The sequence below is a fragment of the Genypterus blacodes genome, unplaced genomic scaffold, assembly GCF_046128005.1.
Source record: "Genypterus blacodes isolate CSIRO-AG114 ecotype Tasmania unplaced genomic scaffold, CSIRO-AGI_Gbla_v1 ptg000012l_1, whole genome shotgun sequence".
Classification (NCBI taxonomy): domain Eukaryota; kingdom Metazoa; phylum Chordata; class Actinopteri; order Ophidiiformes; family Ophidiidae; genus Genypterus; species Genypterus blacodes.
Window position 1 is genome coordinate 6323223 of NW_027466826.1, and position 23817 is coordinate 6347039.

The 23817-nt window shown below is 43.1% G+C and overlaps 1 protein-coding gene across 3 annotated transcripts in view; it reads right to left on the reverse strand.

The window, feature by feature from the left end:
• The window catches only part of tet1 (tet methylcytosine dioxygenase 1), a 28922-nt gene extending 5503 nt beyond the window's left edge, over positions 1-23419 (reverse strand). The window contains exons 1-11 of one of the 3 annotated variants that reach the window (XM_076163598.1): positions 23116-23419; positions 19835-22040; positions 3935-6092; positions 3670-3760; positions 3333-3426; positions 3037-3245; positions 2800-2950; positions 2397-2486; positions 1098-1235; positions 763-939; positions 509-653 (exon numbers count right to left, since the gene is read on the reverse strand). In XM_076163598.1, the coding sequence (XP_076019713.1) occupies positions 509-653; positions 763-939; positions 1098-1235; positions 2397-2486; positions 2800-2950; positions 3037-3245; positions 3333-3426; positions 3670-3760; positions 3935-6092; positions 19835-21880 (5299 nt within the window). In that variant the 5' untranslated portion in view covers positions 21881-22040; positions 23116-23419. Of the gene's footprint in view, positions 1-508; positions 654-762; positions 940-1097; positions 1236-2396; positions 2487-2799; positions 2951-3036; positions 3246-3332; positions 3427-3669; positions 3761-3934; positions 6093-19834; positions 22041-23053 lie in introns of all 3 variants that reach the window. The other 2 variants (XM_076163608.1, XM_076163589.1) reach the window with 2 other exon arrangements.
• Positions 23420-23817: the final 398 nt, after the last annotated feature.

Below are 23817 nucleotides of genomic sequence, written 5' to 3' on the forward strand. Positions count from 1 at the left end.
TCAGACCATGCAGTGAGTAGCCTTCATCTACCAATAGCTCTAATAATGTAAATTCTACTTTACATATATGGGTACTTCCTACATTAAATTGAATTATTACTACATCCACTGCTGCTGCTGCTACTACAACTAATATAATATAATAATATAATAATAATCTGTAATATTATTTGTTAAAATATTTCAGGGGAGAGAGAACGTCTTGTTTCTTTATCCGTAGAATAAAGATAGATACTCTGTGAGACAGTAATTCAAACAAGTAACAATCCAAGCAGCTCTGAGCGACAGAGCAACACACACAATGAATTCCATTCTAGGATTCTGCAACCAGCACTGTCGTATAAGATTAATGGTGTATAGGACAGTAACACGGATACAGCAATGTTAAAGTCACTTGCATGAATTTCAATAATTGGGAGTAAAGCACTTGCTGTAGAAGTTCCTGAGTGAGTTATGACCCTTCTCTGTAAAAGCACCATGTTAGCAGTCAATGACTTGGATGCATCACCTTTATTGGGTGTTTCTTTTTTCACTTTGGCGGGAGTGAGAGGTGTCAGGCCCAGTTTCTTCTCCAGCTTCTCTGCTTGAGCCCTCAAACGGGCCTCTTCCCTTCGCTTACGAGCTGATTTCACTGGCTCAGCCAGCAGACGCACCTGAATAAAACACAAAATCTAATATTACAACCATAACACATACTGTATATAGAGTACAAGTATTTTTGAAAAGGAAAAGACACCTAACTTTTCCACACTATAAACCCACCTCTCGAGGGAAGGAAGATAAAACTTGTAGCGCTCCAGTTCGGATCTTGGCCCACTGGCCCTCCGCACGGCCAAACTCATCCCTCTCAGAGACCTTGTACAGCGGCAGAACATGGAGCTGCTCATCTTCAGGTATGTTACGCACTGCCCGGTTATCTTCCTTGGTTAAAGTGCAAACCTGATATTATAAACAAAAAGAAGAGAAGTTGTTCAACCAAACAGTAAGCGATACGATTTCAACACATCTCTGAACAAAAGCAAGAAGTAGTGACCTTAGAGAGAGGTCAAAGATAAGAGCATCCACACAGCAGTGGGTCATATAGGTAACCTGCTCACCACAGTGCTGCCGTTATTCATGTTGTGAGTGTCCTTGTGAGCATGAGCACAGAAATCCACACAAGCTGTGACCCCAGAGAAAGGACGTCCCTCTTTCCTGCCCAGCCTGCAGTCCGTCCCTGCATGCTCCTGTTCCACCTTTCAGAGGGAACAAGATGTGGTGGCATTTTTGTTCTGGATAGATTTGATGGTTAACATATTCAAATAACGAAGCAAGGGACAGCAGAAATGGAAGGAAGTGGAATGTGATCTTTGTTTGTTTCTTCTTCTTCTTCAGACAAAGAAGAAAGCAGAAATACATAGCAGTGGTGGCTACAGCTTTTGTTCAGACGGAGAAGTATAAACCAGCCTTAATAACAACAAAATAAACGGTGAAAAAAATCAGATAGTGTTTTCCAACTGCATTTACAATCATTTATAATCATGCAAAATCTACAAACCCTCCTTCTAATTCAAACAGAGTTCATCCATGAAGTGTTGGACACTGACACTTAAAAAGAAAAAGTAATCCAAATACTCCTTGGAAAAGGGCAAAAAATCCAAAACAGGTGGTCTTAGTGTCTTGGTAATCAAACGGAAAGGGCAAAAATATATTCCACCAAAAGAGGAAAAAAAACAATCTCACAGGCTTATTGAAAGCATCAGGGGATGATCCTCCGTGCTCGGACCTTTCCACAGGGAGCTTATTATTGCTCTTGTCTGATTCTGATACAAAGTGAGCCCAGGTCTCACCAAGGCCTTCCGAACTTCTTTTTTCTCTCTATCGAAAAGACGCTTCCTCCGACACTTCCACGTTTATATATATATATTTTGAATTATGTAGAAGTCAAACATATTGTGTAACTCGTGTACAGGACATGGTGGGTGAAACTGAATCCCTTCCCTTCCACTGATTTCACACAGCAGACATACTACAGGAGGGACGATGCTCTACTTGCTTTTCACTGTGTCTGTCTGCCGCAGTGCCTCCAACTGGGATGTTGGCAGAGGCACGAAGTTGGCTACGATCCCAACAAGATTGCTGTGTTTGCAAATGTATCATAGCTCGTATTTACAGCGCTACGGAAATGTAAACAGATCTCTTTGGCCCTCTGGGTTGGCAACATACGTCGTGACCGCCGGCTTGTAGTAAATCCAGTACTACCTAATAACCTGCTCATGCTGACAACTGCTATGACTGCACTGCTATGACAGTTATGGCGGCTGAACAGGTGAAAACTCGTGGGGAAAAACCAGCAAATATTCAAATCTGTAAAACATTAACGGCAGCTGCAGTCTGTTAGTGGTTTCAGGTGTTACCTGGTTTTGGAAGGCTTCAGGGGCCAGTTTCTTGTATAGAGGTGCCAGGTCATTGGCAAGATTTTGAAGGTTGTTCTCCAGCCTCTGCTCCTTCAAAGAAATGCGCACATTAAAGGCAGAATACACAAACCATGTGTAAACATAAGGGATATCCCAGACTAAAAACACTAAATACAATCCACTTCAGTTCTGAAACTCAATGGCATGCATTTTAATATAAGGACAACAAACAACAATAAAATGCTAGTTGTTTTGTTGTTGTTGTTTTATGATGTTATAAGACACATGTCTTAAAACTCCAACAAATGCACAATTATTAAATATCACAGCTAACATTAGGGGAATATTATAGTAGTGTGTTTTTTTAATGGCTGCTTTGTGATAAGATTTTTGGGAAACTCACCTCCTCTGCGTAGTCTCCAAGCAGACGAAACTTGCGAGGAACTTTGCTCCGGGCAAACTTACAGCCATTGAAGTACATACTCCAGGAGCAGCCAAAGGAAAATGAAGCGCCACAGGTGTCTGGGTCCAAACCCTGGCATGCACACGTACGACTGTACACATGGAGAGTAGATACAGAAACATAACACAAATGTCTGCCAGGCTGAAGTCCAGGTGCTGAGACATGGGAGGTACTTACTCCTCATTGAGGGCACAGCGGCGGCTGGTGGGGGAGCCGTATTTGAAAAGGGTCTGTGTGAGCTCTTGGTAGAGGTGGTCTGCCATAGGCCGGGCAATTCCCTCCCACGCCAGGATGAGGATAACCAGCACGGCTGCCTCACAGTGGTGCCCCGGCCTCTGACGGACCAAACACAACAGCTTCTCCTCTTCACTGCCACGTCGGATCACCTGCCAGATGATTTGGCACACAAACATTTCTGTCACACACTGTCCATTAGAATGCATCAATAATCAGAGATACAACAGAAATCTTACCCATTTAGCTATAGGACAACCCTGTGAGCTTTTTCCTTCTTTCCCAGTGTAAACAACAACTTCTACCCTCACTGCATTTCCTCTGGCACCATACCTGAAGCAGGATGAACAGAAAAGGCAAATAAAGAAACAACGACAGAGAGCAACAAAGAGAGAGATATTAGTGTATTTGAAAAGTAACTACTACAGTAAACAGAGAAAAGTTGAGTACTGCATTTAAACACATATCATGCAACTATGAGCTAAATAATGAAATGCTTCAATAAAATCTACATTAAACTCTATGAGGGACACACACACACACACAGGCACACATACTCATAAACGTAAACATTACCTGTTCTCCATCAGTTCCCTGACTGCAGCGACACTTGGTCCTGCTCCGAGGTGGGTGTAGTATGGGCCTTCCTCCTTTTCAATGATTTGCTCTGTGGAAATAAAAAAAAGTTTGTTTTGGAGCAGCACAGAGTGTGGAATCGTTCTATAAACTGAACTCTAGCATTTTCTACAAGACACAGGTTTGAATGCATAACAACTAAAATATGCTCTAATATAAACTGTATACAGATAAAAGATATAAAAAAGAGAGCGATAAGACTCACCCACGCATTGGCAAGAAGGAAGATCTGCCAGTTTTTTGGAAGGAGTATTGAGCAGGTTCTTGGTCGGGGTGTCCAGGAAACTCATAGGAGACTCCAGAAAGCTGTTGACGTTCCTGGTAGGAGTAGACTCCTTGGAGTGGTCCCGATCAGCTGACGTGGACAGGACCGTGATGGTTCCTGACCTCTCCAGCTTGTAGTTGCCCTGCTTGCCTGGGGGAGGGGATTGCCGGGCCCCTGAGAAGCCGTTTGCCATATTGTGGCACCAGTGGGCTTGGCTGAGAAAGTTGGCATTGGAAGGGCAAGCGTTTGGATCAGCACCATGTTGCAGCCCATCGCAGGGCTGCGCTACCTGAGATAACAAACGTCTTTCATACTCTTGCCCCGCTTCTGCGTTGTAAGGACTGTGGGGAAGAGACCGTAGCTGGTTTTGTTGCCCCTGGATGTGACTGACCCCAGTGTAGCTCTGAGACTGGTTCTGCTGTGTGTTACTGTGGATGAGTTGCCGTCTTGCTTCCTGCGCATCAGCAAGGTAGCTCTTCAGGTCGATTTGAGCCTGAGGAAGAAACAGGTTCCTCTTGTGGTGAAGGGGAGATTTTCCCTGCCGGACATTCTTCTGGCCTCTGCCTCTGTTCGGTGTCTCTCCGTTTGGTATGTGCTTAGAAAGGGGGGTCCTACGGTTGATTCCCTCTTGTGCTCCTTCACTTGTATTCTTCTTCCTGGGTTTGGATGGGGTGGCTCTTGGTTTCTTCACAGGGGTCTTTTTGTGACTGGGGGGTAGATGGGAGCTGTAGTTGTATTTGATGGTTGAAACAGGTGTGCCTTTAGGAGGATTGTTCTCTGACTGCTGGCTGTGACGGGACTGGATGATGAAAGCCAGGTCTGCCAGCTGAGCTGCCACCTCTTCCTCATCTCGGTTCCTCCTTGGTTTACCAACAATCTTCCCTCTATCAGGGTCATTACTGAATTTATTTTCCGTGCATTCTGACTTGATGACATGTGAACCAAAACCCTGCTCTGCTTTTCTGTAGGGGGCTTGATCACTGTCTGAGCTGGCTTCTAGTAGGTCCTGCAGAGAGAGTTTTGCATTAGAACCTAGTCCCCAAGAACACTGGATGACATTCCCTTGTCTGGCCACAGGAGGACGTATGACTGATGTCTGATGCAGGGCTGAGCTGATGACCGACACTTTGTTATAGTGGATAGCTGCTGGTGTTTTTGCCTCTTGTAGAGGTGTGCTTGCGTTGGAGGTTGAAAGTAGGGTAGGAACAGGAACAAGAAGTTCACGCTTGCCCTCTGTTTTAAGTGACCTTGCGGTGATTTGAGGTATAGCTGCCAATTCAGTCAAAGCCTCAATAGCGATCACCTGTTCAAAACTAAGATTTCTCTTCTCCACCAAACACTGCACACTCGGTAACAAGACACTTGAAGGAGGTTCACTTTTAATGGTCTGGGGAGTCCTCTGGATACTAACAGGAGTGTTTTTGTGAAAGTCTTCAGTCTCCTTTTTGACAGAGAACATGTCAGGTGGTTCAGTTTTGATAGAGCGAAGAATAGGAGAACGTGAGCGGAAAAGTTTCTCCTCCAGCCCCTGCCGCTCTGTGACGGAGAGACACACTACAGCTGCCAGTGTGGACAGAGGGTCTTCGCAAGCCTCCTCATCACGGCGCTGTGTGATGCCTTGTTCGGTGAACCACACCCACGGCTCTTCCAGTTTGATCTTCTTTAGTGGAACTGATGCATCATCTGGAGGAGTTCTGGGTCCGTTCTCAAAATGTTCTTTAGAGATTGTGGTTATTATAGCCCTTTGAGGCTCTGATGCCATTGTAGTCTTTTTCCATGGGCTATTGTGATCAATGTGTGACCAATCAGTCACTTTAGCACCATTACTTTTCGTCAGGTTTTCAACAGAACCATTCTGGTGGGTCACATAGTGTTGGTGAAGCGTACTGCCGGTCTGCTCTAGCTCAGGCTCTTTTTTAATCAGCACTGGCTGTCCACCTTGGTCCAAGGCCAGGTTGTGGGTGACTGAATGGGTGATGGTGGGAGAGTGTGTATGAGGTATGCGACCTTCCTCTCCCTCATCCTCTTCTGCTGCCGTGTGGATGTCATCCATCTGTGCCTTGCCTCTGCCATTTACAGAACCATTTTCTGGTACCACCTTAGACAGAGAGAGAGAGAGAGTGGGAGAATCAGAGCTATGAGTCAACAAGCTCAACGATTCACCATGTTCTACATAGTCATGGCACACAAAGCACGACAGATTGCCTCCAGCATGTCGTGAGCATGTGTTTGCAGCCAACAAGGCTAACAAGGCTGTGGAAAATATCATAGCATCAAAAACAACAAGTCTGCTTTCATGAACATAGAAATGTTTCTCTAAACAGAATTGGTCAAAAAATTAAGCAATGTTAATTCATAGTAGCCACTTCAATCAGAGCCACATTCCTGTATGTCTGGGCTGTGGAGAGCTGAGAGCAACAGCAATGACAGGTAGGCAAGAGCCAGAGAGTAAACATTTGGAGTCACGCACAGGTCACGGTTGCATCACAGCCCACAGGTCAACGAGGACATTCCAAATGTGCATGTAAATGTCTGTGTGGGTTTGCATGTGTGTTTATGGACGTGTTCCTTGGCAAGCATGCACAGTATGCGGCACATGTGATTATTCCCACAGTTGCTGTAAAAACGTCAAGTCTGCACATTGTTAAATGAGTGGTTAAAGCCTTGATTCTACCTCCAGACACAGCAGACACATACACAGAGAGCAAATAGAGCAAACTGTTCTCAATATTTCATTTGGGTGTTTGAATATGAGAATGTGCTTTGCAGGGTTGTGAGGCCTGGAGCTGAGTGTGGAAACAGGTGGAATTCTTTTCCCTTTATTTTTGTTTTCTTAGTTCCACTTCTGCTATCACACATTTCATCACTTTCCACAGTTGTGTGTATGTGCAGTTGATGTTTTCAGGTTTGGACATGTCACCAAGGGCACAAAATATTGGGTGCTGCATGGACATCAGCACAGAGTCCATATCTACATTGATAAACATAACTAGATGATGAAATTCAAATCATTCTGTATAATTTGGGCTGAACCAATTAGAGTCCTTACAGCTACGACACAGCTTGACCCTTCAGCTGCAACACATTCCGAGTTCCACACAGCTATGACCATCCAACATTCCTGTTTAGTTTGTCTTGATATATTGGTCCCCACAAAGGTCATGTTGAGTACACACTAGCAGATAGTTGATAAGAATGGAGAATGTTAAATATTTCATGATGTGCTGATGAGACAGAGGCTATCACACACAAAAGATGCCATTCCATTGTGTTAGGGCAGGAGGGTCAGTAACCTTTACTACCGAACAAGCCATTTTCTGCCATTTTGGCCCAAAAAAGGTATTTTTGTCCTGCCTTTTAAAGAAGCCTGCCACAACACACAAGAGTGGACAGTGACCTGCACCCCTGCTATAGACACCTCATCATCATGGTCTTTCTCCAAACTACGTAATGGTTCTCTTCTCACTGGCCTTCTCACTGATTTCACATTGACTTGTAGACTTCCGAGTGGTGTTTCCCCGTCTCTCTCTCTCTCTCTCTCTCTCTACCTCTCTTCCTCTCTCGCTCTCGCTCTCTCCCTCTCTCTCTCTACTCATAAATACTCATATGTTGTTGGGCAGCCAATGCAAGGGCCATGGTATATAGGAATTGGGCGAGTAAGGGTTAAATTCTGCCCCCCTGTGGCTCAAACTAGAATTCATGTCATTGTCATTGTCCATATGTTTCACCATCCTTTCTACTTTTCACAAGCCTTGCATCAGTTAATCTGCTAATATGCTAATCGCTTAGCCGCAGTTTTATCGTAGTCAAATACATAACATCTAATGCAATCCCATTTCAACATATACCCCAACTAGTTACCTGCCTGGCCTGTAAAGCACTTTGAGACATTGTATGTGATATCGGCCTGTACTAATAAACTAGACTTAAAACCTGACTTGCTGATAGTATGTGTTTAATTCCTGCTCTCTCCCTGCATTCACCCGCACTCTCCGCTAGTGGGATTGTGCTTTACTACAACATCCTGCTGAGCCAACAAATCATTGAGTGCTGAGGCAATAACTCAGCTGCCCTTGCAACAGACTACGATTCTGTACCAACTAAACAGAGCTCCAACCAACTCCACCCTAATGTTCAAGAGGGAGTGTGTGTGTGTGCGCGTGCTTGAATTACCAGCTTGTTAAAACTGCAAAGCTAAATATTTAGCTCCTGTTTTTAGTTCTTTAGTTTAACCAGGTGGTTGGAAACTACTGGAAGCAGGATGTAAATAGAGGATCATGTGCTCTTACTCTGGGTCTCTGGAGAGCTAGAGTGTGTTATGTGTCGGATGGCTGTGTATTTCTGCTTCTAATGCTCGACTTCAAATCACATACACTGATGAGAAAACATACAGTATGCACATACACATTATTAAGCAGAGAATTTCATTTCATCTGAATGAATAGCAGCATCTTTGCCACATGCTGGAAATAGAAACAGCTTTTTTTGAACAGTATCTAGTCAGCTGTTTAAATCTCATTTTGTTCAACCCTACGAACCTTTGACCACTTAATGCCAGCCTGTTCAGATAATCAGATCACATGTTAAAGCAATGAGTGCAATTTGATCAGATCACTATCCAGGTGTAAATGCAATGCTCATTCATTCATAAAATCCGCCCACGAGTTGTAAACATCAAGCCACCTCCTCTTCCCAGCTCCGCTCGTTCTCTTTCATAAAGTTATCTGGGTGAGATATTTCATGAACGAATGATGATCACAACAGAGCAAGGAGGAAGGACAGGCTACAAACACAGCCTGCCTACTGACATCCAATCACAATGCAGACAGCATCCAGATAAACATGACGCATTTTGATGCGAGGTGTACGCTTATGTCCTGCGGTAGCATCTCAGTATCTGATCATTGTTAATGCAACACGTAAATACAGCCATAATCCTTCATCTACACCTGAGCCCTGACATAGCCTTCAAGATTACCACTTACATAATTACAGTCATAAATTAGTCATAAATGATTCCTCAAGTCCATAGGTAGCAAAGGTGCAGCTAAACTCTAGAACAAATACCTGTCTGGACACATTAGGGAAACACAAACACACACTCTTGTCAATGCCATTAAAATAATCTATGTATCTATGCTAGGGAAGAGCGAGCGCTTTAATGACGACACACACATACATGTAACCACGTTTAGAGACCTACCCTAGCAACAGAAGTGTGACCGCTGCTTGAATCCTAATAAGCCTCTCTTGAGAGACATGGGTTTCCAAGGAAGCTACAAGGAGGGATTATCCATCCTTGACTCAACACCAGACACGCACACATATACGAATATGTGCACACTTCTTTATATATATATATATATATATATATATATATATATATATATATATATATATATATATATAACTGAATTACAGCTACAACTACTACTGAACAACTCTAATAGAAAATAAACTTGACTGTTTTAAAGAAAGTACAAGTAAAGTAACTTTTGGTGCTGAATAAAAAGCAGCTATGATCTCGACTACGTGCTCTTACAATAAACCCTGAAAAAAGCAAGAAGCACACTTCCTTCCTGGCTCTGTGTTTAGTGTGTGTTTCTTTGAACACATGCGATATGCCTCATTCATACAGCAAGCTTTTCCTGTCTGCACTCAGCTCAGCGTCACAGTTTTACACACCAAAACCACTACACAGAAATGAATCAACTATACAATTACACACATGGGGACCGTGTGAGTAACTGAGAGACATTTTTCTACAAACTGCACCATGATACTATCATCATAAGACCGTTACCACAGCCAAACCAGTCCAGCCTACCCAAAATAACAAGTTATGACCGAGGGGATTACAACCGCTCTACTTTTCTGCAAAACAGTCAGAAACCAGCAGGTGCAGAAACACAGCACCAACCAACACTGCAAGAAAGAAAAAGAGAAGCACAAGGGCTCTTCATCCTCCGCAGTGGCTGAGAAAGACATGGGGGGGCGGGGGGGATCTGTTACCGTGGAAACTGACCTCTTTGTCACGTCCTTAAAATCCACCTGAAAAAGACAACCCAAACACAAACATACACACACAAACACAGACTTACACACACACGGGAGCCCAGGTCTTCAGACGTTCAGTAGGATCAAGGACATCAAGAACACCCCAGACAGCAGTAGATCACCTCCAGCTGAGCTGTACTGTTGCTGACCCATCTGCAGCCAGACAATAGACCCGAGGCTAATCGCTCCGGCTGTCTTTACCTTGTCTATCCTCAGCAGAAGCCCCTAGGGTTTAGGCAGCATATCCCTAAAAGGTATAAGTGGCCATCTTGCGTTGCTTCCCTCAGCTTCAAAAGAAAAGCTGCCTACTGTAGCTGTGTGCAGGGCAAGCTCCAGGCTGTCATGACTTGGGTGACTGTGAGCCTCTGTAGCAAAGTGCTGCAACAGCAGACGTGCACACACTCACCACACAGACAGACAGAGACACATACACACACGGGATGTGTTTCACAGACGCAGATGGAGCCTCATCAGCCAATGGCATGAGGACCTTAGCGACTTGTAAATTATCTTCCATGCCTAGACTCTCCTAAACAAAGGATCCCCTATGTGGGCTTTTTACTCCAGCCCTGTGCACATGGATTGGACGCAAGCTGTGGAATGGACACTACACACACTGGATCTGGATCGCATGAAAAAATTCTTCTTGTCCTCTCACAGCTCCTCCCCCACATTGAAAAAAAAAGCCCATTCTGGTTTTAAAGGGGAAAAGAAAGGCACATGATCTATTACATTATCACTAGAGAACACACTCCACACCCCCCCACCCCTCCCCCCCACCGCTCACCCCCACCCCACCCCCACCAGAGCTGCACTGTGTTCAATCTATTTTGATAAAGGAAAATATCTAGAAGGCATTAACAGCATGTCAATCTGAATCTGCATTTAAATACACACAGCTATTATTTTTGACATGTTCTATAGAATTTGATCGTTCTCTGATTAATGCAATACATTCTTTTTTTCATTTACAAACCATCAAAAAGTTGAAATCATGTGACTGTTAATCAGTATATACGGGCTACCTTCTGTTTAGATTGGAGGTATAAAGTGGCCCAGATTTTTGGTCGTATGTGACCTGGATCTGTATTTTAGAACACTGTGAAGAGCAAAAAAACACAAGGAATCTGATCGTTTCATATCAGATTTGGGCCACTTCCAAAAAATGAAACAAGAAAATCAGATATGAGCAATACGTCAGAATTGAGTCAAGTCACGTTAACTCTATTTGTATAGCCCAATATCACATCCCAAGATTACTCGAGTGATTTACACTGTTGGAAGAGTCTCCATCCACTGCGAGCAGGTGCCTAACAGGTTCTTTAAGAGGCTGTGACCTGGCGGGCTCTACGCCAGCGAGTCAGTTTAGTCCACCGTCTATGTTTTTCCATAACAGGTGGGCGGAAACAAAGTTCTGCTCCTCCTACTAAATTGCTCATCAGCGAGCAGTAAGGCTTGCAGTCTGAACGTAGCCATGGTGAGTTGTGTAATTGCAGCAATAGGCAAGTGTACCCATCAATGAAATGCATGTGGAGGCGCCTTACTCCAGTTAAGATGTTTACATGCCTGCAATAAGCAATTTACAATCACATGTAGTATAGTCTGGTCGCATACCCAGACTAAGCATACTTCGATTTGCGCTAATTTCAACCCTGTCAATGAGACAAATGATGCAAAGCATGAGTATGTTTGTTTGTAGCGCCTCATCAGGTGATATTTGTTGCAGTGCTGAGACATATAAAGCATAAAGCCAGCCTGAGAGGCCACGCATTGCATTCTCTTCTCTGTTCAACCATTCCACTCATACTCTCTCATCCACTCCAAAAAGTGTTTTCTCTTTGTACTTCATTCCCCTGAGGAGAGATTGTGGTCATAGAAGAAGGCAGACAGACAAAAGACAAAAAGACAGAGTGAAAGATTTAATGGGAGTAAAGTACTCGCCCCTTGTAAAGACAAGCATGTGGCCAAGTAGCTGAGGTCACACCAGGATAAGAGAACGCATGAAGGTAGTCAGAGCCTATTTCAATCTCCAGCATGCAGCTTAACCCAGACACAACAATGTAACAATGTAAACCTTATCTCTGTACTGTAACGCATGCAATTCACTAAATCCCTAGTTGGTACTTCACAGTTATTCTATTTATGTGAAACCTGCCTGAAAACACATTTTAGTCCACCAGGTCTGGAATTCTTGGAACCTGGATCTGCATCTAATCACACCTATTGGAGGATCATCATAGGGTATGTATGTCTGCATGTTTTGGTTCAGGTCTCTTCACTTTTAAGGAACCTTTTCAGGATCACTCATTTGTTTACCAGCAAGGAACCGGGTCACATTTTGGTCTCAGAACATTTCATAGCTCTCTCATGCGCAGGACTCAATTGAGCTGATGAGACTAAACATCACAGTAAACCTCCACAGATTGACAGATGCCATTTCAAAATACTCAAAACACTTTCACACTTAAAGGGTCCGATCGAGAAGCCACAATGCAGGAGCTCACATTCAAAGGTTGTGTGGTACCTCTCAAATGTGTTGTCCATTGTCATTTCTGTGATATAGCGCAGGCCACAGACTCCTTTGATCACACATCAGTGTTCAAACTGTACACACATGCACCAAACCTTTCCAAAAACAGGTCCAGAGCATTCCTCTCTCCCTCTCTCTCTCTCTCTTTCTCATACACACACGTGTTTATTTGCATGCAACTTCAAGAAGCCTCCTCTTCAATCCCTTGGTCCATTGGACACACTCTCTAAATTGGTGAGGTTATTGTTGGCTTGTGCAGGTACACTTACGCTGAATTGTGGAGAAATCGGACTATGGAACACATGGACAGTCGCTTTGCAGCTACACTGTTGAATGTTCAAGCAATAGATCGGATAACCAGACTAACCTGAAAATGCACGTCAAACAATATTGCGTCAGGATAAATTCGGCCGAACCCTACAATCAGTCAGGCACTACCAAATCAGATTGAAATACAGACTCACACAGTGTCTGCCCAGTTTAAGCCACATTAAATTATCTAAAGATATTCAGAAGCACATAGACCCAATGAAACACATTTATTCCTGTGTCACAACCGTTGAGATATACTCAATGTATTCACACCTGCAACTTCATAACACATACTTAAGATGCAGCTCAATATGAATCATTAATATGAATGATTTTATGCTCATCTGGGTAATTATATCACAATATGCCCATGGGCCCACAGGTGTAAATGGTGTAGTTGGTTTTGTAATGTGAGCTTTCAAACCTCGTCTGACAGGTCTGGCCTTAATGGCAAGATCTCCAAACTGCACCGTCGAACAGGTTGTAGTAATAACGCAAAAGTGTGTGTAAGATACACACCTCCTGCAGCGAATGCGACAAACTGACATCTACTGGAGCAAAACAGAGAGAGACCATCTGGGTTTGTATTACACGTTACATATGTGCTTCTTAGCGGCTGGAAGATGCATAACCTATAACCACCAATAACACATCTATCTTATTAAGGCCTTTGCATAAAATTGTACAACCATCCATTGCCTTCCTCTACATTTGCGTATTTGGAGCATTTACACTTCCTGTATGACTTTCTATCGCTGTTAGGAATATATAGAGAAATCCCGTTCAAATGTGATTCCACACATACTTTACAAACATTGTGTTACATTACACACAATTCTTATTTTGGAAGGAAAGATGCACCAGACAACACCACACACAAATCCACACGGTCTCAGTTTAAGGCTTGACAGCAGTTTGTCTGCATGATGGGATGTCAGATCATTCCTGAAAATTACACAGTGTGCAGAACTGAAATTGAGCTGAACCACAACAAAGTATCATGTTTACAAATCCTGACTGAAAACAATGTCTTAAACCTATTGATCATGTCATCAATTTCCACAACTAACTAATAGTTCATTCATTCTCCATAGGTCTCACTCAATGCCTACTGGGAAAGGGTGACCAGGGTGCTGGAGCCTTTCCCAGTAGGCATTGAGTGAGACCCTAGATAGGTCACCGGCCTATCGCACGGCAACCACACACACACACACACACACACCATACCTAAGGGCAATTTAGAGTTTCCGATTTACCCATGCAAAAACCAGAGAACATGCAAACTCCATATGGCAAGGACATGGCCGGGAACCAAACCCTGGACTTTCTTGCTGTAAGGCAAGAGTGCTAACCATCTAACTAATAGTAATTCCAATAGAGCACCATCAATTTGATATGGATGAATAACATTACCCATTAAGATAAGCACAATGTAGGTGATGGTAAGTGACAATTTATGTCAAAACACACACACACACACACACACACACACACACACACACGGTACAATCAGCCATGCCTGCTAAAAAATTAGCAAGTTGTTATATGACACACACACACACACCAAACCCTATTGATGCACAAACAGTGCATGTCATGCCATCAATGAAGAAATATAACAGAGGAACAGCGCAAGTACTATTTAAAGGATTTGACATTTTGTTGTTTTTTTCTGAATGACTATTCAAACCCTCGGCCACCCAGTAATTATTTGTTATGGCCACTGCAGTTTTCAAAATGTCACATGTTACAACAAGCGCTTCAATCCCTGAGCTGCAGCTGCAGCAAAGCTTTGTTACTGTATCTGTGTTCCGTCACGATAAGGTGTGATGGGCAAGCAAGCAAATCTATCAGTCATGTGAGGATTGTAGCCAAACACATGCTCTTTCCAACATGTCAGTGGGGAAGAGGGAGTGGAGGATTTCCTCTCAACTTGGTGTGTGTGTGCTGTGTCAAATAAATGACCATCTATAATGTTTAGAGTGATAGAAAAGTGTTTGATAATCACGGAAATGCTTTGGTTTGTTTTCCACAATCACAGGAGAGGAAAAGGGAGGACAACTGGACCAATTATTTACAAAATACACATGACAGTAGCATATTGTATTAACGGAGCCTAAGTAACACATATAGTAATTATGTACTTGAGAACCAACGCCACAAGTATTTGAATCCTTAAACAGTAGGAGCCAGCCCTAACCAAAACCATATATTCGACTCTTCATAAATTATTTAAGAGGGAGGAAATGGAAACTATTTACATCTTCCTCAGGTGTATTCTGAATCAGCTTTATTCCACATTAGGTGGAATGTTTTCCGTTAGATGCATGAATAAGCTTAAATTTCTCCAGAGGGGAGCCATTGTGCACCCTGGGTAGGATTTGAGTGGCATTTCTTTTGGGGACAAAGTAAGGATCTCTTTTCAACAGAGAAACCAAGTGGCACGACATCAAAGCTTATCCAGGAGCTGTGCAAAGTCAGATCCAAAGAAGTACAGAGACTCATGAGGAGAGTGTTAGAAGGATCAAAGTTCAATCAAAGTTTAGCTCTTTGAATCTCCTACTGGATCGCATAATGCCAGAGTAATGCACATTACAAGTAAGTATCATGTATTGTTCTATATTATGAGTACTTAACTCCCTTTTGAGAGACTTTCTACATTTACCCCACACCACCCAGTGTAGTTACTACATACTTGAAACTGATTTGACATTACACAATATATTGACTACTTGGAAAACTCTTGCCATCTGGCAAAAAAAAAGTTAAATAACCCACAAGCATCTGCTGAGGGTTATTTTACAGCAGCAAACACCTTATTAGTAATTTGACAATTACAGTAATACACTAAGCACTATTTTGGATTTAGTCAACAGTCACCTACTGTAGTTCACTTGGCTTGTTTGGCCTTGACAGAGGTATGACCTCAAATGAGCACTCTTCTCAGAGACTTTAAAATTGATTGAGAGGCACATAATGGTTGACATATCCACTTTAATGATTCATTGAAGTCATTTGCATGACGGGACAGCCCCATGTCTTCTGGGACAGACCTGTTGCTTCACTGTGTTAGGTTCACAAAGCAGTGGAAAGGAGAAATGACCTGCTCGACTCCCAGCTAGCTGAACTGTAAACAGGTATAAAACCAAACCCACAAAAGACTATTCTCCAATGTCTTCCAATGAAACCCTATGGAAAAAGTGAAAGAAAACCCCAAACACAGAAATGTTAGATCCAGAGATACTACAGATATTTGAGACAGTGCTTGTGGTGAGCCTGTCATGTCCCTGACCCTCCCTGAGCAGGATAACCTGCTGAGTCTAACCTAATTACCTGGATGTAGGTTACTGAGTTCAGAGACCTAAACCTGTAGTAATGCCTGTCTTGTGGTTATCCTCGCTAATCCAAAAATACTCAATCAGACAGTTCTGGCAGGTTAAAGTTCAACACCAGACAATGGAGTCTAAACGGTTACTATCAGTTTTTGAGGACTTCCACTGCTGAGTGTTATGAGAGAGCTGGAGAGTGGATTTGAGGAACAGAAACATCGATTATAGCAAATCACTCCATGTACTCTACAAAACTGCCATTTGTGTTTCACTGAATGTTTACCTGAAGCTGACACTAAAAATATAGATTCTGATTTCTTATTAGAACGAATTGTGTGGCCTTTTAAATTGAACTATTAACAAATAAAAACAGAATTATATGATCAACTTGACATGATATGATCACCTGATTTTTGAAAAAGAAAACCAAAACATTCATTAACACTGTTTTGTATTCAAAAAGAGAAAAGCGAATAAATAATGAACTCTACACAACATTTTATGTTATATTTAACATTTGATTGATGTATTCATATTATGATCCCCTGCCATTATATTCCTGTATAATATGTTCTTGTTCATGCTAAAGTGAATTCAATCAAAGGATCTTAAATCAACTTGTACAATGTACACCGAAATCATTTTTGTTATTAATCTTCTTAATGGAATCACATCTGGAAATATTACAAATATGAGTAGGTTCAACTGCCTCCAGTTGCCTGAGGCAGAACTGCCACAACAATTAACGTTGGTAAATATACCTACACAACAATGAATCCAATACGATGTTCACCTTGGTCATAGTAGTAGTACAGTGTTTTAATGTGTTATGGTAATTATAGCATATATATTTTGCAATTCACATGTGCTGTCACAGTAAGACATCCCGTATCTACAGCTGGAGGCACGAGCTCCCACTGCACCACTACACACTACTACACACTGTGAAACCAGGCATTTTTCAGGCATTCTTTGGAATGATATCTCAACTCACCGTCACTACATTTACATGCTGATGAGATGTAAACATGGTCAGAATTCATAGGATTCTGGAGGACGAGTTAATTCAATTCAATTTGATCTATATAGCACTAAATCACAACAGAAGTTACCTCAAGGAAATGTTCACATAGAGCATTTAAAGGGACCCTGTGAAGAAATGCATGTGTAAGTGGTTTTCTGCCATTCTATTAATCAATCACATAGTACAGGTCTGTCTGAGGAAGCTTATGTTTACTCTATCTGTGCTGATCACACCCTACCTCTTGATTATACTCCAATAAATTAATATTCATAGCTCTTAGACCTTACTAGATCACTATGGTTAATAAAAACAAAATCCACATGTTACAACATGAACTACTTTCTCTGGCCTCTACCACTTTTTTGAAATCACACAGCGATAGTAACATTCACAAGAAGGGTGTGCGTGCTGGATCAGCAAGTGAGCCTGTTAGCGTATTCATTTATAGTACAAGCCAGGGTAGGGCTTACACACACCTACACATCAAACACTGTCAAGCGTAACATATTCAAGCTTTCATACCGACTGCTGAGGGAATATCCAGGGGTCTCGTAAGTTTCCCTACAACAAGCGCACGCATACTCACACTCTACACCCACACGAGTCTCCACGCAACCTTGCTTTACCTGTTCTGTGTATCCATGAAAATAATAAGGGATGGAGGAAGATGACAGAGAGAGCAAGTGCCACCCCTGCACAAGCAATCAAACAGAAAACCTGTTCTCAACTGCAAATACACACACAGACGCACAGACAAAACACACATACACTCACAAGCTCCAACGGGCAGTTAGACCACAGTGATGTCACTTAAGGAAAACATGACAAAACAGCCATTGCCCTCTGTTGCTTAGACAGTGAAAGTCAAATTGTGGTCCTGTGCTTGTTTACATACGCTTCCCACAATATGGAACATCACAAGTCTATTTGTACAGTAAATATGGGATACATGAAGTCAAAGAACAAGCCAGAAAAACGTTTAAACTGCCATACAGTACTACGAAATCTGCACAAATGTTAGTACAGCTGCTGCGTCACAATCAGCAGGATGTGATGACATATGAGGAGCAATGCTGTCACGACACAGTGAGCTGGCGGAAATAAATACATGAATGAAAAATTAATGAGAGAGCTTGAAGAGCTGCCGGAGTTTGTTGCAGTTTGGTACGTTTACAGATACAATGTAAGAAAGGGGAGAACCGTAGGTGTGAAACTGGCCAAAAGGAGTGTGAGCAACATACATACTGACACACATAGAGATGTTACATTATCTACCCACATCTGCCACCACAAACACACAGACACACACACACCTTGCTGCTTGGATGGGCGCAGCACAACCTGTCTGGTTATGTAGTATGCAGCTGCTGTCGCTAACTTTTTTTCCCACTAACTACAATGAATACTAACATTTCTGTCATCTATAAAGAAGCATGTTAGAGATATTAGGTTTGCATGTAGTTATAATTGCTACTATCTATAACAGTCAACTTAATTTATGAAAGAAACGTGTGCTTATTTTGTCTGACAAGCAGTTCAATAAATCCAAAGTGACTCATTGTATGTTCAATGTACAGGATTCAATTAAACAGTTGCTGCCTGGGAATGTTAGGAACTCATTGATTTGTTCAGTAATAAAATTGATGCCAAGACTTTTTTTCTTTGGATAAATTCATTACCTAAACAGTTTGTGATTATTATTGTTTGGGGATAAATCGTCGTTTCTCTTGCAAGCTCCTAGAATATGAATGAATATGAATACGTGCGAACGAGACTTTCTGCATTTAATTGGCAATTAAATTCCGAAACATTAATAGAACCTTTGGTGGAGTAACTTTTACAACTACTAAAGCACCGTAAACGACTTGAGTAAAGTGTAAAGTGCAACTAGAAGAAATTACATTTTCTGTCTGCCATTGGGATGCTGATGACCTGACCCTTTCCAGCTCTGTCTATTCAAGCAAACCTATCAGGATTTGCATGAGAGAAAGGAGATGTACTGAGCTTAACTACATACAAATACCATCCGCCACGTGCACACACATGCACAAACACGCACACATTTCACTGTACAGAACTCTGAAAATGGCATATTCACTTCCCTTTTTCTCACGTTCGACTGCTAGAACAATCAGGCGTGAGCATGCACGTTCACACGCGTGCACTCAACGCGTGCAGTTAAATACGTTCTGGAACCACATGCTTTGCTGCTGCTGGTTACTGCTGCCGGTCATGTGACACACACGGACACAGAATACTAGTACTTCCCCTTTTTCTCACTCCTCTATTGCACAGTATTTAGAGACACTAGAATTCACAATATGAAAGATAAAGCTTCTGTTTAACTGTGAGGCTTAGTCTACACCCAATCATCACTGTGGCTGATGGGTGTTGGGAAACAGCAAACATCAAAAGTAAGAGTGGCGGTAACAACCACACATTTCTTTATACATCTAAAATGAGCTGATTGAAGATAAAAGATCCAGAAATCTCATGGATCTCTGTGGGAAGGGCCCGAATCCAATAAACAAACCTGGAACAATACAATCATGTACTCATACACACATACTCATACACACAAGACTCACCTCTTCAACAGCATGAGCGAGCAGAGACGAAGGACTTCTCTTCTTCAGTTCCACACACTTCCTCAACTTACAGATCTGGTGGCCCGTCCTGCGGTTGAGGCAGCAGCTGCACTGGCCGCAGCTGATCTTCCTTAGGCATGGCTCACATGTCCCACACCTGCTCCTCTTCTTCCTGTCCTTCCTCTGCCGGTTCGATGAGGTCCAGGCGGGCAAACAGGGTCCCTCTAGACTCCAGAGTCCCGACAGAACAGCGGGGCCGGTGTCCCTTAACCCTGCCTCTGATTCTGCGTCGAACGAAAATGAGGAGCGGGTACTTTCGGAGCTGTAGGAATAGGAGGAGTTGCTGTCCAGGGAGGAAACGGGAATCTTTGGCACCAAGTTCTGTGCTGGCACTTCCGCTACGGTGATGTCTTCACCCAGCTTTGGATCATCCTCAGCTGTAAGAGCGTTCGTGCTTGACCTAGGAACTGGCAACAGAGAGTGTGAAGAATGTGCGTCCTGGCTGTGATGCTCAAACGGCTCTTGATTGGATTCGTTTGTGTGTGAACCAACAGGAGTCCATGTCTGTCTCTCCCTCTGAGGTTGCTGTGATTGGCCTTGGTTTGAATTGACTGGTTTCAGGGATTCGCTCCAGGTAATAACAGGTGTGTTCGGCATCATTTGAGTTCCCTTTGATGTCGGGGGATTCTCAGGACCTACAGAGGACCCTGCAATCTGGGGTTTAACACCATAAACCATAGGCTGGATGTCTGTCTCCCCCGGGCTCAGACCCTCTTGGTCAAGTGATTCTGATGGTGAGGGGCCTTTGGTGGGGTTTGAGGTAGCAGTGTTGGCGGCAGGTAGAGCCCCGACAGAGTGCAGTGGGTCTGAAGACTGACAGAGTGGAGTGCTGGGTTGGAAGTTCTTCTCCTTTTCCTTCTTCCCTCGCTCTTCTCCCTCAATATTACACAACTCCTCACCACTCTCCTTTACGTCTTCCACCAACTCAGCTGCATTATCTGCAACTATTTCCCTTCTCTCCTCATTTATCTCCTCTTCTCTCACAGTATCATCACCTGTTCTTTCATCTGAAGGTTTGTCTTCCAGGTCCAGCGCTTCACCTTCCTCTTGGCGAGCAAGATCAGCGTCTCGCTTACCATTACTGGCAGCATGATCTAACTCATCTGCAGTGTTGCCTTGATTCTCTGGTGAGCCGACGCTTTTGAAGTTTGCAAGCTCGAACAGGCTATCTTTATTTTTCTCACTGCAAAGTTTTAGTTTTCTGTCAACACCCTCACCTGAGAGGGTGCTTTGGGTGACAGACTCCTGGCCTTGCCCAGTAATAGCAGAGTCATAGCTGAAGTGGACAGAGTCTTCCAGTGTGTTGTTACATGGTGGTGAATCCGCTTTAAGAGGGCTGCCCTCTTTCGCATTGTTGACTCCTACACTTTGATCTTTGACATGAGCGGGGACATAAAACTTAGTTTTCAGAGAAACTGGAAGGATTTCTTCACCGTTGCAAGAGTCGGAATTCTCATTTTCCTCCTTACAAATGAAATCTTCTGTGCTGGTGTTTGTGGACTGGAGTCTCCTGTTGCCATGGTGGGTTGCTGCTCCTCGCCTGGCCCTCCCTCGGCTGTTCTTCGCTCCCCTGCAAGCCTTTGGGGGCTGACAGGGAGTAACAGACACCTGTGTGCCCCGCAGAGACTTCCTGCGTCCGACGATGCCTTCTAATTCACCACAGTGGTCAGCAGACTCAGTGGGATTACCCAGTCGGCTAAGCCTTGCAGATCCTGTTACATTTGGGGCATGGTTAACTCTACCAGGGGACCTACCGGGTCTCTGCCCAGCAGGTCTGCCTACGCCTCTTCCTCTGGTGCTTCGGCTCGACTCTGCCTGAGCACTGGCTGTTGGCTTTTTGGTCACTGCCAGTTTTTTCTGGAGCCTCTCAGTGGCTTTTCCTTTGGGTTTGTTCGAGTTACAGGTTTGCCTCTTGGTGCTGATCACTCTCTGGCTGTTCCTCCTCTGTGGAGGTTGTCTCCTGCCAAGTTTGGGAGTAGCAGGCATGGCTGAGGGTGTCAGTAGGAGGATATCTGACAGCAAGCATGGGAGCCAGGTAGACGTTGCCTTAGCCGACAATTTTGACTTTTCATAAATATTCCTCTTCTGAATTTTTGTTTGGAAGCAAAGATAATGACGCTGCAGTTATGAAATAGCTGCCCATGACCTACAGAGAGCAGACAGAAAATAATAATAATAATAAAATAAGTATAATAACAGCATATTTCAGTGTTTTCACTCAAACAACAACAAACAGTTCATGCAAAGACAAACGCAGCATCTTCATTGCAAAAAGGATAGTAGGATAGCTGATCTGCTGTCACAAATACTTGCAAAGAATCGCAACTTGACTTTGACACCACTGACTTGTCACCTGGATTTGAGCCTTTGGACTTGAACGTGCTTGATACCTTCACCAAACCAAAGATTAAACAGTTTTTAGCTTTTCTTAGTCATATCTACAGTATTGAAGTTAACCTGGGAAAAAGAAAAATTGTTTCTAAAAGCATCCAAACTTTTGATAGCTTGACAAAATTACATTATGACTTCTTTAGGACTACAAACTCAAAGTATAGGACTTATTGTTACTTGATCTTGTCAGTTTCAGCTTGCTACTTGACGTGCAACGACTCTAGTCACACGTTGTACAACAATCACGCGGTCACATGGCAACCTCTGAGTACAACACCTATAACACTAACTACAGCTATAACATTTTCTTTTATCTAGTTTTTGGACTGCAGCAAATGCGATTCAAGTTCCACCTGAAAGACACTTGGACATTATGGACACAATACATTACGCGCTAAAAGCTACTGATCACGTTTGTCGAGCTTGTTCTGATTAAAGAGGTGATCAAATAAAGAACATGGAGACATTTTCTGCACTCTCTGGCTGCTAACATGGCTTTAAAAGTTTAAAGGGCAGGCAGAGGAGGAGTGGGTTCTGGCCGGAGGTCGGATCCTGTTTTCGTCTTTCTGACTGGCGGAAGAGGAGTTATTACCGTGTAAAACACAGTCAACGTCGCTGTTTTATGATCTTTTCTTGCACTTGACTTGATTTTTACAGCGGTGTCCAAAGCTAAACCCCTACACCACCGACAATACCACTTTTCTGCAGGTTGTTTAGTTGTCTTTAGCCCTTTTATTTACACATTTACGGATGAAATGCTTTACATACCAGAGACACAGTTGCACTGTCTGAACAGCTAATAATACTCCGCTCCGAAGACACACTCAGACCTTGTATTGGTTTCCCTCCTCGGCAAATATAGACTGCAGGCAAGTTCGATCCTTTCCACCGCGATGACACATGGACACGACATGAGCACCGACCATGTATATGTCGAGCGGAGTAGCTGTAAGTCAACGTGCACCGAGCTCCACACGTTAAAAATGTAAATCCCTCTTGTGTGTCAGTCCCTCCAGGGCAGCCCCGCTCTCTCTCCCTCCACCATACGCAACCTTCGGGCTGAGCTCTGCCCAAAACAGCGTCTGCGCCGTAGTGTGGTGGGACAGAAAACCTGGGATTGGACTTGGAGCTTTTACTCCACGGGCTCTCTGCACAGTGCAGGGCTGGGTGATGCTACATTCACGTTACAGGCAGAAGTGTGGGAAATTTACTAGTTTACTTTAATGTGTATGTATTACTATCTTTCACATTTTGCACTAAGTGTACAGTTACCTATATAAATACATATAGCTTTATTGTACATACTCCACTCTCCATATATACATTAATCTGTGCAATTGTAAATGTATAAGCGCTTTATTTTTATTCTATACAGTTCTGATTTATTTTTTCTCGTAATATTAATATTTCTTTCTCTTAATATGTTGATTGCACCAAACACCACAGCAAATTCCTTGTAAGTGAAAACCTACTTGGCAATAAAAACGTTTCTGATTCTGTTTCTGATTGGGTAGACATGACCATGGAACATA